This window comes from Nuphar pumila, chromosome 10 (assembly GCF_984573655.1).
Source record: "Nuphar pumila chromosome 10, dmNupPumi1.hap1.1, whole genome shotgun sequence".
NCBI lineage: Eukaryota > Viridiplantae > Streptophyta > Magnoliopsida > Nymphaeales > Nymphaeaceae > Nuphar > Nuphar pumila.
The window spans coordinates 115,006,434-115,023,109 of record NC_143258.1 but is presented as its reverse complement, the minus strand read 5'-3'; the positions used below and the strand labels follow the sequence as shown (position 1 = coordinate 115,023,109).

Here is a 16,676-nt window from a genome sequence, read left to right as displayed (position 1 = left end):
TCTCTCTCTCTCTCTCTCTCTCTCTCTATATATATATATATATATATATATATATATATATATATAGCAGAGCATAGGTTCTTGTGATACATGGTCGATTTACAAGGAATCTGCACCTGGATCATGTGTTTTTTATGAAAAAATATTAATTGGCGCCTCAGAATTTTACAGAGATTTTGGACCGTTGATTTTTCAAACCTTATAAAAACCACCCAGGCATAGGAATCAAACACTTCAAGAGCTGATCCCTATAAAATCAAGTACATAGATCACATCTGTATGGTCGGAATTTAAAAATAAAATAAATAAAACCCTGAAAAACCCATCAAACACTTATCACAAACACCTAATATTCAAGCACATACTCTCTCTCTCTCTCTATATATATATATATAACATGAAATATTTTTACACAAGCCAACATGTGTTCATCTCGTATCGTTCAGGGACAAACTGAGCTTGAGCTCAGGCCAGCTAAACAGGAACACAAGCTCAATCCACTCGTAAATGAGCCGAAGATACCCTGTTCAGTTCATTCAGCTCATTTACCAGCCCTAGTTAGAATGAAATAGTTGGATGGTAAAGTCACATTATCATAATCCCTAGTTTTTTTTTTTGGATTTATAACCAGAAGAAACTGCACCCGGCATGAAGACCGGGTCACACTGGCTCAGGCTGCCATACCTACCGTCATTGTGCCAGCAGCGTAAAACTCCGAGGCTAGGACCCCTGCCCGGAGGCCTACACAACACATTGGCTTGCGCAGAGGGGCGACACCCATGCAAATTGAACCTTGACTGCCCATCTAGCAGCCAAGGCCCCACCCCACTAAGCCAACCCAAACTTTGGACAGCCATCTCTAGCTTACCAATAAAAAAAAGAGTCCACAAAAGACTAGTTAAACTGAATCCAACTAAGTATCTCATGTGCAAACTCAAACCGGTGAACATATAAAAAGCTTGAATTCGGTTCACCAGCAATGACAATGGATATCCATTGAGAAATCCATTCAATTTGGCTTTATTTTGAAGACTCATTTACAATTAATACCTTTTTCAAGCAGCCTGGTATTCCAATCATAAATCTCTAGATATATTTCATTTGATTCTATAAAATGCTTTTGGTCTGTAAACTTTCATTTGTCAGGATCAAGAGTATCAGATCAATGTTTTTTTGGATCCCTTAGCAATCATAAGTCATCATGTTTTTTCATATGAAACTTTGGATATCCTTTCTTGTTAGGTTAGTCTGATTTAGATAAAAAGCTGAATTATGTGATTCATGATATGTATTGTTTTTGGGATCGTAATAGCCAGCAACTGTGCAGCTTGCATAATTGATGGCTGATTCTATTTCAAACTTTCTACACTCATACTGAAGTGGACAAGTTATGAAATTTGATCTTCAGATCCTAAGATACCATGGGTTCTTTGATTTATGAATACCAGAGGTTATGTTGTTGAAATTGAAGGATGGATTTTCACCTTGTAACAGAAAAACTTGATGCAAGCCTCCTGTAGTATCTCCAAGGATTGGGATAATATTGATCACCAATGACTCATAATTTAAGCTCTTTGATTGATGTTGCAATAAAAATTTCTCTTCTCACCTTCACAATAATCAACAATTACTGTAGTTTTGTTAATATATTTGCTATTTTGTTTGAGACAGGCGCATAGTCGTTGGATTTCACCCATTGATAATTTGTCAAGGGCCTGAGAACACCATGGCACTAATATATTTGATAATTTGTTGCATTACCACTAGTGAGCCTAAATTTTTTTTTTTTTTTTTCATTAAGTTAATAGTTAAACACTAAGAAACTTATGTTCTGTGTTCCAAAAGTAATTGACACGTACACAAAGATAAATAATTTAGCACTACTCTTCCACATAAAGCAGCTTATGTTCTGTGTTCCAAGTGTGATAGACACGTAAACAAAGATAAATAATTTAGCATACTCTTCTACATAAAAAGACCTTATGATTGAATAGTCTCAACATCAGTAAGCTCTTTGAGTATGGTCCAAACAAACGCTTGGACTTGGAACAGTTGTTATGGAATGAACATAACCAATGTTCTGTTCGTTTTGTTCATTTGGTCCAATCTTAGACAAACTATCAAACATACCCTAAGGATCGACATATGTGACAAATGCAATGTTTTAGTTGCCACTTTAAAAATAGCAAGATATTTTAAAAACGGTCATGATTTTTACTGTAGTGGTTAACTTTATGTAAATTACCTTCTTTTTTAGATATTATTTAATGATTATTATTTTTATATTCTAACTCATTTAATTTTGCTTATATCTAAAAATAGCAGAAGAAATCATGATGTTTTTTACGGCCGTTAAGTTTCTGTTCAAAAAAGTTTGTCACGCGAGGGATGGCAGTGGGACAGGGGGAAACGGGCCCCGCCCCGTTTCAACCGGGGGTGGAGGGCATGAAACCAGGATGGAGTTATAATCAAAACCATGGACTTACGCTTTCTCCCGCCTTGCGCTGCCTTCATTCTTCTTTAGGGATGGCAGTCGATAGAGGAAAAAACAAGGCCCCTCCCTGCCTCACCACGTTTTTATCGGGGATTGCATCGGGGATGGAGGACATGAAACGGGGACGAAGGTGAGGATGGAGGTTAAAATCAAAACTCGTGCAGGGATGGAGGGTAGGACTAGGTGCAGCTTGGTTCATCGCCGAGTTGACCGCACGTGCTGCCTACCGAGCCGCAGTCTCGCACATGCCGACATCCGCACATCTTTAAAGTGTTAGAATAGAGGGCACAAAGATAGGGAGAGGGAGAGGGAGAGGGAGAGGGAGAGAGAGCATGGAGGTAGGCAAGAGTAAGAAGGGTTCTTCCTCAATCTCTCTCCAGCAATTCATAACCACCATGATGCCCTTGATCGACATGGAGAAGGTTCTCTCTCTCTCTCTCTCCATCTTTGCGTTCTTGTTCCCTGCATGCTTTTAGCTCTGTTTTTGACAAATTGGGGCCATTAGAAACGCACTTGATGCTCATAATAAGGCACCCATGAGGTTTTATGGTGAAAATTGCTAAATCTCACCCATTTTGTCCACCAACTGTTGATGTTGGGTGATATTCCTAGTATAATTATGGAATTGATGCTTTTTGAGAGGCACCCACTTGTTTGCTTGCTGTGAATTCGTGAGACTCATAGTTAGAAGAAGCTTCTTTATGGGCTTGTAAGCTCGTCTTCCGAAATGGTTTCTCTCCTCTGCTTCTTACTTCATCCTATCCCGCTTACTGTGCTGATTTCCCCACGTCTTAGTATATGCATTGTTCATTCCCTGCATTTTCCCCATTTCTTCTTCTTATTGTTTTTCTTTATGAGTGTTACGCTTCCTGGTTTGGGCTTTTGTATTGCTTATGGAAAAGCACCTGTTCCTGAGAGACCTTCTTTTGCATGTGGCAGGAGGGCGTGTGTGCTGGTTAAGGGGGTCTATTTAATACCTTCCCATTAATGGGTCTAAGTCGTTGTAACATTAACATGAGTATTTCTATCAGCCTCCGTGCCCATGCCATACCCGCACTGGTACTTGGCTACTTTAGATATGGCGGCAACTGGGGTTCGAAGTTGGCTCGACTGTCTCATCCATTTTATGATCCAGTTAATGTGTAGCCAACACCGAGGATAAAAAACATCTATATATACTTTTTGATTATTAGTTGGTAGCTAATGATATATTTTTGACATACTTTGGACTTTAGTTCGTAATTGACAATCTACAGTATGTGGAGCATTTTGTATTAGTATAGCTGTCTCCTTACTCCCAATATATATATATATATATATATATATATATATATATATATATATATATATATATATATATATATATATATATATATATAGGAAAAGTGGTAGCTAGGGATGAATATCGGGCCGAGCCGGGCCTGCCTGATAAATGGCCCATAAAGGCCCGACAAGCCTGAATGATTTGAATAGCCGCCGAGAGCCCGGCCTGACACCTATGGGGTCGGGCTCCTTTGAGAGTGTCCATGATCGGCCCGCAGCCCATATGCCCGATATTGACCATGGTGCATAAAGAATATCCACAAGAACCAGTTGCAAATAGTTCGCATTTCCTTGTCATGCAGCGATTGATCACTCCAAGTCCCACCAACAGTTCAACTTATACCAACTTAAACATAATGGAAAGCAAATATTAAAATACTGCAAGGAACTTATCACTTATCCTGCAAGATATTGCTTCTACACATATCCTGACAATGTTGTATAAGATGCACCGAACCCTATATATATATATATATATATATATATATATATATATATATATATATATATAGAGAGAGAGAGAGAGAGAGAGAGAGAGAGAGAGAGAGAGAGAGAACTCGATAATCGTTATTAGGGCCTCTCTCTATGTTAAATAGAGAGAGGCTTAAAAGCATAATTACAACCAAGCCCCATTATAAAAGCAAAATTACAAATAGCATCTAATATAAAAGGACTTCACTTAAAACCACCTATTCTCAACACTCCCCCTCAAGCTGGAGCATAGATATCAATCATGCTCAGCTTGTCACAACATTTTGAGAAATTTGGTCTAGCAAGAGGTTTTGTAAACATATCTGCAACTTGGTCTTCCGACTTTAGATATTTGGTAGTGATATGACCAGCTTGAACCATATCCCTTACATAGTGGCAATCAACCTCAATGTGCTTTGTTCTCTCATGAAATACAGGATTGTTCGCTATATATGTTGCAACTTTATTATCGCACATCATGGTCATGGGAGAGGAAACCTTTACCTGAAGATCATGAAGAACAATATGCACCCACATCAATTCAGCAGCTGTTTGGGCCATAGCTCGATATTTTGATTCTGCACTCGACCTAGAAACCACATTTTGTTTCTTACTTCTCCAAGAGATCAAGTTGTCTCCCAGGAACACACAGAATCCTGTGGTAGATTTTCTATCCACTACAGATCCTGCATAGTCAGCATCAGAATAGGCCACTATCTCCAGAGTTCCACCTTTCCTGAACAATAACCCCTTTCCAGGAGAAGATTTTAAATATCTGAGAATCATAATAGCTGCATTCTAGTGTACCTCAGTTGGTTTGTCCATAAACTGACTAACTTTGCTTACTGCTAAAGCAATATCCGGCCTGGTCACAGTTACATACAGTAGCTTCCCTACTAGGGAGCGATAGCTTTTGCTATCAACCAGTTTTGACCCTTCTTCAGACAACTGAACTTTATGGTCCATGGGAATATTTGCTGGTTTAACTCCCAATATTCCTGTTTCCTTTAATAAGTCAAGAACATACTTCCGTTGAGACAAAACCATCCCTTCACGGCTCCTGGCAACTTCTATACCCAGAAAATACCTGAGTGAACCAAGGTCTTTTGTAACAAAGTGTTTTTGAAGATGAGCCTTTGTGGCTTCAATAGCTTTCACATCATCTCCTGTAAGAATGATGTCATCCACATATACCACCATAACAACTATGCCAGTGCTAGTTTTCTTTATAAATAGTGTATGATCTGCTGCTGACCTAAAGCCAAAGCGTGACATCACTTCAAACAACTTTTGAAACCATTCACGAGGACTTTGTTTCAAGCCATAAATCGCCTTTTTCAATCTACACACCTTCTAACACTCCTCCTCAACCTCGAATCCTGGAGGTTGTTGCATGTAAACAGTCTCAGATAAGTCCCCATATAGAAATGCATTTTTCACATCTAATTGGTACAAGCTCCAACCATGCTGAACAACTACTGAGAGAACAAGACGAATGGTACCCATCCGTGCAACAGGAGAAAAAGTTTCAAAGAAATCAATACCATATGTCTGAGTATATCCTTTGGCTACTAATCTGGCCTTGTACCTTTCAATAGAACCATCAGATTTGTACTTTATGGAATATACCCATTTACATCCAACAATGTCAGCATCTGCTGGGGAATCAACTAGATCCCATGTATGCTGAGATATTAAAGCATCCATTTCTTCTTGCATAGCCAGCTTCCAGCGAGTATCAAGCTCTGCCTGCTGATAGTTCAGAGGAATAGCTTCAGCAGATAAGGCTGAAATAAAAGATTTCATCTGATTTCCAATTCTGGCATCAGAGACAAAATGAGATATGAGATATAAGGTATATTGTCGTGTCCCCTTTCGTAGAGCAATAGGCCTGTTATCATCATCATGAAGATCACTATTGTCAGTAGAACTTACCTCAGGGGAAGAAGAAGATGAAGGCACTTGCGGAGGTGGATCTCTACGCATATATACCAATGGAGGATTATGAAATCTGGAAGAGGATGAAGTTTGTTTCGGGAATGAGGGCACAGATTCCAAAGGAAAAGGAGGTATAGGTAATGGACAAAACTCAGTTGGATTAACCTGCAGCGGGGAACCAGTACTAGAGTAATATGGAGTGGATTCCAAAAAAGATACATCCGCACTGACATACTCTCGGCGAGAAGTAGGATCATAACATCGATATCCCTTTTGATTTTTGGGATAACCTATAAATATGCATTTTGTAGCTTGAGCAGCTAATTTATCACGGTCAGGCCAAGTTTGTGTACAAAATAAACACATCCAAATACTTTGGGCGAGAGGGAGAAGAGGGGGGGTATTGGGTTTTAGGATATGAATTGGAATTTGATCACCCACAGAAGATGAAGGCATGCGGTTGATCAGATAGCAAGCAGTTGTAATCGCATCACCCCAGTATAACGCAGGAACATTGGATTGAATCATAATGGTCCTGGCAACATCAAGCAGGTGACGATGTTTTCGCTCAGCCACCCCATTTTGTTGAGATGAATAGGCACAAAAAGTTTGGGGTTGGATGCCATTATCTTGGTAAAATTATAACAGACCTTTTGATTTAAACTCGAGAGCATTATCAATGCGAACAATCTTGACAATAGATTCAAACTGAGTTTTTATTTCAAGAATTAAAGATTTGATAATACTTGGAACGTCAGATCGTTCCTTTATTAAAAACACCCATGACAACTTAGAGAAATCATCAACAATAACTAGATAGTATCGACACTGAGTCCTAGTAGGAATCTTACTAGGACCTCATACATCTGCATGAAGAAGTTCAAAGACTTTATTACTAGACTGACTCTGACTCGAAGGGAACAAACTTCGATGATGCTTGCCCAGCTGACATGCTTCACATTGAAATGATGTGGTGGAAGGAATCTGAGGAAAGACCGAACGGAGCTTTGACAATGAAGGATGACCAAGACGACGATGCCACTGAACATGACTGAATGAATGTTCCACTGCAGCATGAACAATACCCATTGGATGATGTAGGTAGTAAATTCCATTTTCTTCATAGCCTCCACCAATCTTCTTCCCCGTCAGCAAATCCTGAAAATGACAACCCATTGGATCAAATATAACTCTACAATTTTGTTCTTTTATAAGACAACTAACAGAGAGTAAGCTTTGAGGAAATTTTAGAGCATGAAGAGCATTTTTCAACTATAATGAGGAGGATATAAAAATATTTCCCTTACCAACAACCGTGGAGGAGCTCCCATCGGCTAATGAGACTCCAAGCTGAGCCTTAATATCCTTTAGATCTGAAAAAACAAGTGAATTTCCACACAAATGTCTGGAGGCACCAGAGTCAATAATCCACTTACTGTCAGTCGGATGAACATGATTTCCGGTTGAATAGGCAACACCAGCTACAGGAGGGGTGGAATTCAAAGGACTAAGAGCTATCAGCTCATCATATTCAGCACGACTGAGGGTGATACTACTATCACTTGCAGAGATATTTTCCTGTGCCTTTGTTGCCTCGAGAGTAGTAACATTTGCTTTAGAAGCATATGACTTTGATGAAGAGGAGGTTGGCCGGCCATGCTTATCCCAGCAATGATCTTCTAAATGTCTAGATTTTCCACAGAATGTACATTGAAGCTTTCCTCTGCCTCCCACACCTCGTCCGCGACCTCGTCCTCTGATGTTCTGAAGATTTCCACGCCCATAACCAGATGAGACAACTAAAGCAGATGACTGAGAATGTGGAAGAGAGATCGCAAGTCTACTCAGACGATTATATGCCTCAGCAAGAGTAGGTACATCTGAACCAGTCAACATTTGGACTTTTGCAACAGAGAATTCTGAAGATAAACCTGTAAGAAACCGAGCAACCATAGTTTGTTCTTGATGATCCTTTTGTTTCGAACAACAGAGGGGTCTGTGAGCATTAAGTCTTTCAAAGGCAGCTTTTACGGAGGCATAGTACTGGGCCAAGGTTTGATCTCCCTGCTGTAAATTATATATTTCCTGTTCAACTTGCAGGATACGACTCACATTAGTCTCTTGTGAGTACGTATCCCGAAAATTGTCCCACATCTGTTTGGCTGTATTATAGTAAATTAAACCATCTGCAATATGGGGTTCGACACTATTCATAATCCATGACATAACTATGTCATTATCTTCATCCCAGGTAACATATTTTCCCACCTTTTCAGTGGGTTCGTCTTCCAACAAGACATGTTTTCTACGATGTCCAGATACCGACATCATAAATGTTCTGGACCACCTGGCATAGTTAGTTTCATTCAACCTTACAGACGAGCCGTACGAAAATGGATTGGCAAATGCCTTATATTCTCCAATATTTTCCATTTTTGAATCACGTTTCGAAGTTTCAGCCATACTTCTGGTTCAACAAACAAAAAACTGGACAGACTCCAATCAACACAGGGAAAAACGTGTGTTACACTCACACACCAACCGATATGACAATCAGCAGCTGTTCACACACGAACCAAAAACCACGACAATAAGGAATAGCAACCCACAACAAGAGTACTTTCCCAGCACAGCAGGGAATCTAGCCTGCAGTTTCCACGACAGTAGTGAACAACAGCCCACAAACATGAATTTTTTTTTTCAGCACGTCAGTGAATCACGACCAACATAACTCTGCATACGCAGAACCTGTTTCATAACAGGGGCTGCTCCCCAGACATATACAACCAAATTGCCGTTTCATAACAGGGGCTGCTCACGAGCAACACCACTACGAGTTTGATTGCTGTTTCTCCAAAAAAAACCAGGAAGCGCGACATGAAATCACGATACAAAAAAAACTCAGGGCCCAAATATCAGGGTATCACGGCTGAAATAAAAGCACTGATATCGTTCACACATTCACGGCAAATCAGAAAGCAAAGAGATTAACACACAGGAGCTAACGTGGTTCGGTGCAAACTGTACCCATGTCCACTATTTCAAGATCTCACGCGATAAAAAACATGGCCCAAACATTTGCAGAATCACCAACAGCAACAACAGAATCACCAGGGAATGAAATAACCAACAGCAGAATCACCACTAAACAACATTCGTCAACACTTACCAACAACAGAATCAACCGGAATGAAATAAGACTCGGCAACAGAGAATCACGGTAGGAACTCACGGCGGAAAAGGAAAAAAAACTCGGCAGCAGGTAGTCACGAAAAAACAACACCGAGGAGCTACGAAACCCACAACAAGCATCCACGACCAGCAACACGCCCAGATCTGTCATCAGATCTTAAAAAAAATTATAATCGCTGACCTGATTGGAAAAATATTTTCAATGGATTGAAGTTTGATCACGATCAAGAAAACTTCCACGATCGACTGTGCTTTGATCACAATCGATCACGCTCCCACGATCGGCTATGCTCTGATACCATGTAGAAGATGCACCGAACCCTAGAGAGAGAGAGAGAGAGAGAGAGAGAGAGAGAGAGAGAGAGAGAGAGAGAGACGGCTGCACAGGAAGAGAGAACTCGATAATCGTTATTAGGGCCTCTCTCTATGTTAAATAGAGAGAGGTTTAAAAGCATAATTACAACCAAGCCCCATTATAAAAGCAAAATTACAAATAGCATCTAATATAAAAGGACCACTTAAAACCACCTATTCTCAACAAATGTCATTCATATCATTAAAATATTTACCCTAGAAAATCACAAGGGCTTCCAATAATAAGCGGAGTTTGACCCCACATCACAATTCTGTGTGTAGGATAAGATGAATAACATTATATGCCACTTGCACATGTATATACATTAAATTCATACATTAGTATGATTCATGTTGAATCATACTCCCAGCTTCTTGAATATAACAATGCAAATACCAATTATAAGCAAGCAAGAACCAAATAATTATTCATAAAAAATGCAAAAACTAACCTCAAGCAAATCTAAACATATAATCCTAATGAATCCTAACAAAAGAAATCACAAACCCAATTCCAAACATAAAGCAATCATAGAATAGTTTGGTTGCATTTGAGTACAACATAATAAAAGGTTAAAATTTTTTCTGATACAAAAAAGTTTTTAAAGTTCAAAAACAAAGTTTTTCTCCACATTCTGACATGCCTGTACATTGATCACCATCTCCCATCTCTTCACATTCAATACATTAGTCAACCTACAATGAACACAAAAAAATATTAAACATTTTGGACAACATAAAGATGCCAAATTAATACATTAAATACTATAAAAGAAGAGTAAAAAGCAAGAGTTTTATCATAGTGCCACATATATGAACAAGCTTTACCTACTCATCCGAATCCGAGTCATTCTTAGATGGCCATGACAAACTATATAAAAGATCCAAGTCATAAGTGAATGTTGTAAATATTGATACATACCAGAGTTGCCTCTCGAGGAAGCAGGAGCAGGAAGCAATTCAGGAAGCGAAAGCAAGAAGAGAGGCACTTCAAAAATTTTAGGGAACGGGAAGCGCGGGACGACTTAGAAGCGAACCAAGAATCGTCTCGGAAGCGAGAAGGAAAATGAACCGGAAGCGTCCTAGGAAGTGAATCAGAAGTGAAGAGGGAAACGACCTAGGATTCAAGTGGGAAGCAAATAAGAATCGAGTTTTTCCGATATTGGCAAATTTTTTTTGTTAAAGGCTCCAGGCCCCCCAAAAAAGAAAATTCACTTCTTGATATTGGGAAGCAAGTGGAAAGTGAGTGGGAAACGAGTGAGAAGTGAGCAGGAAGCGATCGGGAGAAGAAAAATGGGAAGCGCCCCATAATGGGAAGTGCGCTTCCCATTTAAAAGGGTCCCTTCTTCGTGCATTTCAGGGAAGCATGCTTCCCCGAGTGCTATAGCGTTTCCAGTAACCCTGATACATACTAAAGAAACATTTAGAATATGAGCTTAAAAAATTAGACATACCTCTCAAGTGAATCATCAAATGATTTGTCCCCTTCGTACTCTCTCCCATAAGAAACTCTTTGCAATATTTGCATTATGCTTTTACTACGCATCTTTGTTTCACTAGTAAAAAAATATCCCAAACTTTTGAGGTTCTTTTTCTTTTAGGGACATATTCTTCTACTTCTTCAACTGTTTGGTCGACTTCTTCAACATTCAACATGCTTTAGAAAATGATAGTTCTAAAAAGATTATCAATACATAAAAAAAATCAATATTATGTTTTAAAATAAGAGCTCAATAAACAGAAAATAGCATAATAGAGCATGAAGAACTGCATGATCAGATTCAAACACTAAAACACTTAAATATCAGCATAACAAAAAATGAGTAGTTAAATGACCATATTCAAATGATTACAGCAGGAACCTTAACAAACTACTAAGAAAAACCTAACAAAATGATTGCACAATCTAAAAGGTAAAATCCCTAAAAAAACACTTATTTCACACACATATAATGAAAGAAAGAAAAAAAACACAAAAAAATCAATACAAAAAAATCTGAAATAAGAATAGATTGTTATCCTTTGGTTGGGTAGAAGATTGGAAATGATCGTCCATCTTCTTCCAGTTCCCTTTGTATCTGAAAAATGAATAAGGCAAAATAAGGCACATGCAACACAAACACACATAGAAGGGCATATATTATTAACAAACAACCCAAACAGCCAAACCACAAATGAGAGAGGGGGCACCTAATACTCTGCTTTTGTGAAACCAAAGCCCTGCCTAACTGCCTAACCTCTGTGAATATGTGATTGATTCAGTGATCCTGAACCATAAAGGAAAAACTTAAATTGTCAACATAAAAATAAAAAAAGAGCATAAACTAAAACAAAAATGGAAAATTGAGGAAGAGAGCACATTGAACCCCTTCCCCTTCCCCTTAGAGATTCTGATTAAATGACATAATGACATTATAGGAGCAGCTTATGCTTCATCAACAAATTTACAGATACATTCCTCACTAAAGGCACAAACTCAAATCACTGTTGTTTAACATAGATTAAACCAAAAAACAAAGAATAAAAGGGGAAAAGGATTTAGATGTACCGAAAATCACACCCACCAGACCCTGACCCTCGCCGCTGAGGCGTTGACCATTATTACAGACCCACACACACCATCAGGTCCAACTAGTCGGATCCAAATCCACCCCAGACCCGCCCAATTGGAGTCCTGCCTAGCTGGGGATTGGGAAGAAGAGAGAGGGAGAGTTTTCGAGGACTCTCATAGAGTGGGATGCCCCCCCTAAAATCCCACTTTCCTTAGGACTCTCACTTTCCCTAGGACTCTCTGAGAGAGTGGGACGCCTCCCCTGGAATCCCATCCAGGGTGAGACTATAGATGGTGTATATTATCCTTTTATCCCCCTTTTGTTCTATAAATAGACATGTATATTTCATTTATTCTTTAATGAGATTTATTGAGTTCAACATTTGAATTTCATTATGGTTTGTGTGATTACTCTCTGAGGGAAACTTTTCTCCCTCCCTCACCCGTCCATCCATCCTCGCTCATCGTCGATTAGCCAGGAAGGTATTTCTTCCTTCCATCAGCACCTTCTCTTCCGCTTCGATCCCCGCACCCTTCAGGTGAGATCCCTGCCTCTCTCTTTGTCGATTTTCCCCTGTGGCCGTGTCCTCGACCTGGGAGACACGCCCATCCCCCATGCACCTACCTTCCTCCTTGCCATGTCCCCCACCTGAAGACTCGCCTGCACGCTGCAGCGTGTTCGACACTTGCGTGGACACGCCGCCGCCACTGCTGCCGCACCCCTAGCCTCCGTTGCTGTAACCACCTTGTGACGCCCCCGGGATACATTTTGTAATTTTGTATAATGACCCTTTTTTTTTTTATCAAAAACCTTGTTTTAAATCTACGTGGTTTCAAATGATTGTATGGAGATATAAACCTAAATTGTTGAAGGGGAAGTTTACCTGTAATCCGCTCAAGGTCCGTCGACATGTTCTTTTCAAACATTGTTTTTGCTGAACTATCACTTTTAATTCTGAAAAAAGATTGATTATAAAGTTTCAATTTTTTCTTAAAATTTACAAGTTCGGGATTTTGCGTCATTACACTATGGATCCTTTCCATTGGTTCCATGATCCAACATAGGATCCACTCCTAAGATCTAACGTATTATATTAATCTCTTTATTAAATAAATAATCATTAATTATAATGAGCCTACACCTACAAATCTTTCAAATTACAAGCATTTACATAAAAAATCTTATTAATTTACGAAAAAAATTCTCATTAATTAAATTTTTCGGGTTTTAGAAAATGTTTATTATTACAGTACATGGGTGAAAATTACGTGTATGTGTTGGGATTTTACTACCTGTTCTTTGTTCAATAATGAGCCTAGGTTAAATTTATTTTTCCGGTTAAAGGAGTTGGAGTGGGGAATGGGCAGAAATTCCTAATGCCTGATTGGCTTTTTAATGTAAGTTACCATGATTATACAAACCTAAAATATCTGGTTTGTTAACAGTGAATATAATTTGTCAGATTATACATGCAATACAGAATCTGTGTTTTTATTGAAAATTTATGTTCTTGAGTGTAAATTTTTGCCTTTACTCTTGTTGATTCTGTTTGTGTTTACTATTAATAGGAAGCTGAAATAGCGACATCTTTAGATTCAGGATCATCAGTTACTACAGCAAGTGCTCAGAAACGAGGCTCTATGCTTCTTAATTTGAAGTGCACCGATGTTCAGGTTCTGTGTGTGTGTGTGTGTGTGTGTGTGTGTGTGTGTGTGCGTGTGTGTGTGTGTGTGTGTGTGTGTACAAACTATATATAGTCTTGTCTTATATCTGGCAACAAATTCTGTAATTTCTCCTTGTGGCCTTAGACAGGATTGATGGGAAAGGCCCTTCTTGTCTTCCAACCAAATAAAGGAGACGTTCTTCCTGCTCATAAGGTGGTGACTTCTATATATTTGTTAAGCAAATGTATTCTGTTATCTTTTTTTTTCTGCTATTACACTTTTGCTTTTTAAGAGTTTACTGCTTTTTTAATTTTAGATGTATATTTGTACGGAAAAAAAGTCAGTCAGCATAAGGATGTGTGAGAAATATGATTTTTTTTTTGGTAGCAAGGGACGGCACCTGTGGTTTGGGTCATTCTTGGTTGTAGTATTGTTCAATGCTTTGAAACTTATTGACTCGTGACTTGACTCAGCAAGGGTTGAATCGAGACTCATCCAGGTTAACTCGGTGTTTGGCCAGGTCATGACAACTTTGTCTATTATGTAACATGCACATAGTTTTATACAATATACATCATTAACATTATGCATAATTACATATATACATACATGCAATATATTGATCGTGCTTATACATACATATTGAATTGTATAGGGTGCACTTGAATGCCTTGCATCTGGGATTTGAGGTGATTTGATATCCTAGGATCTCAAATCTAAGGTTCTTAGACCTCAACAAGGATTTGAGATCGTGTGTTTGTTTGCAAAATGTATTACATTATTGGATTTATAATCCCATGTTTGATGACCACCTGGGGTTTGCGATCATATTTTTTTATATTTATCTATACAGCGTATGATTTTAATTAATTTGTGTCAATGTGAGATGGGCATGTCAAAACTTTCCTTGGGATTTGTGGCCTGCAGTTCACACGTGAAAGGGCAAAGAAAAAAAAAGTTAGAGAGGATGGGAAAAATTGTGGGTCATGCATTCTTAGGTCACATCCCAATATATATAATGAATAGGTACAAAAATACCCCTTATACGACATGACAATATAACATACGCCCAAAGAAGTCAAAAGACACAAATGTCCTATAGTACAATACATTGATTTCTCTATCACGCCCCCTCACACTGTACAATTTTCTTTTAAGTTGCCAATGTCTGGCACAAGCTAATGGTTTAGTAAACTGATTTGTAACTTGCTCATATCCTTTGATAAAGAGGGGCCAAATTTCTTCGCTCTACTCCTTTTCCCGCATGAAATGGTGATCAAGCTCCACATACTTCATCTTGCATTGCTGGACTGGATTTGTCGCAATTGCAATTACACTTCAATTATCACAAAATAACAATAATCTACTAACTGACTGCTGCAATGCTGTAAGTGGTTGACAAATCCATAGTATTTCTGTTGTCACTGCTGCCATAGTGCGATACTCGGCCTCAGTACTAGATTTGGCCACAATGCACTGCTTTCAACTTGACCATGAAACTAGACGATCTCCAAGAAATACTCCATATCCTGTGACTGACTGTCTTGTCACGGGATCTCCTGCCCAATCAACATTTGAATGTGCTAGTACGAGCAATGAAACAGCCGAAAGCTTGTGAATGCCTCTTTTATAAACCAACCCATCAATGATAGTTCCTTTAATATATCCGAGGACTCTCTTAGTCCCTTCCATATGACTTTTTCTGGGGTGCATGCATGTGTCGGAAAATTTGATTTACAAAAAAAACTAAATTTGGCCTAGTAAAAGTCAGGTACTATAAAGCACCAACCATGCTTCTAAATACCTGCGGCTCCTTAATAACTTCATCTTGGGGATCATCATCTAGAAGCTTCATGTTCAAGGCTACATGTGTTGAAACTGGCTTGCAATTCGCCTTCCTAAATCTGTTGAGTAAATCAAAAGCATACTTGCTTTGTGTAAGATTCATATACTTCGACGCACAATCCACTTTAACTCCAAGAAAATATCTCAAACTGCCTAAATCTTTCATATGGAATTTAGAGTTGACTATACCCTTTAATTTGCAATACGAGACAGATTGCTACCTGTGATGATAATATCATTGACATATACCAGAGCTAAAGTGATGTTGCCCCGATCATAATGAAGAGAATAGTTGTATTGACTCTGAATAAATCCAAGACTATAACGAGCACTACCGAATGTCTCGAACCAATCTCGAGACTCTTGCTTCAACCCATATAGAGCCTTTTAGACGAAGAATAGTAGTTTGGGGATCCCCTTTTGATTTTCCAGGTGGATGCTCCATGTAAACTTTCTCACGAAGCACCCCATGAAGAAACACATTCTTCACGTCCATCATATTAGACTTCCAATCTTATGTGGCTGCAAGAGAAAAAACTACTCTAATTGTCCCCGTTCAAACTATCGAGATGAATGCCTCATCAAAGTCAAGGCCATGCTCCAGAGTGTAACCTTTTGCTACCATGCATGCCTTATAGAGCTCTACGTTGCCATCAACTTTGTATTTTATTTTGTATACCTAGCAGCACCCACTACATTCTTGTCAAATGACCTTGGAATGACTTCCCATGTGTTGCACTCATACAATACTGAAATTTATTCATTCATAACTTCTACCCATAGCCTATTCTAACATGCTTTATGGTAGAATTGTGGCTCTCTCTCATGTAGAGTGCTGGCTGC

The 16,676-nt window shown here is 38.9% G+C and overlaps 1 protein-coding gene and 1 non-coding gene across 2 annotated transcripts in view; one reads left to right on the top strand and one right to left on the bottom strand.

Annotated features, from left to right (window-relative positions):
* The first annotated feature begins 2,654 nt into the window (after positions 1-2,654).
* Positions 2,655-16,676, top strand: part of LOC149827996 (DNA-binding protein) — a 100,142-nt gene continuing 86,120 nt past the window's right edge. The window contains exons 1-3 of the mRNA XM_090019788.1: positions 2,655-2,916; positions 13,893-13,997; positions 14,133-14,201. Coding sequence (XP_089875914.1) covers positions 2,827-2,916; positions 13,893-13,997; positions 14,133-14,201 — 264 coding nt within the window. The 5' untranslated portion in view covers positions 2,655-2,826. The remainder of the gene's footprint in view (positions 2,917-13,892; positions 13,998-14,132; positions 14,202-16,676) is intronic.
* LOC149827997 (small nucleolar RNA R16) lies at positions 10,001-10,082 on the bottom strand. Its single transcript, XR_016438307.1, has one exon. It is a non-coding gene; the product is annotated as a small nucleolar RNA R16 (small nucleolar RNA).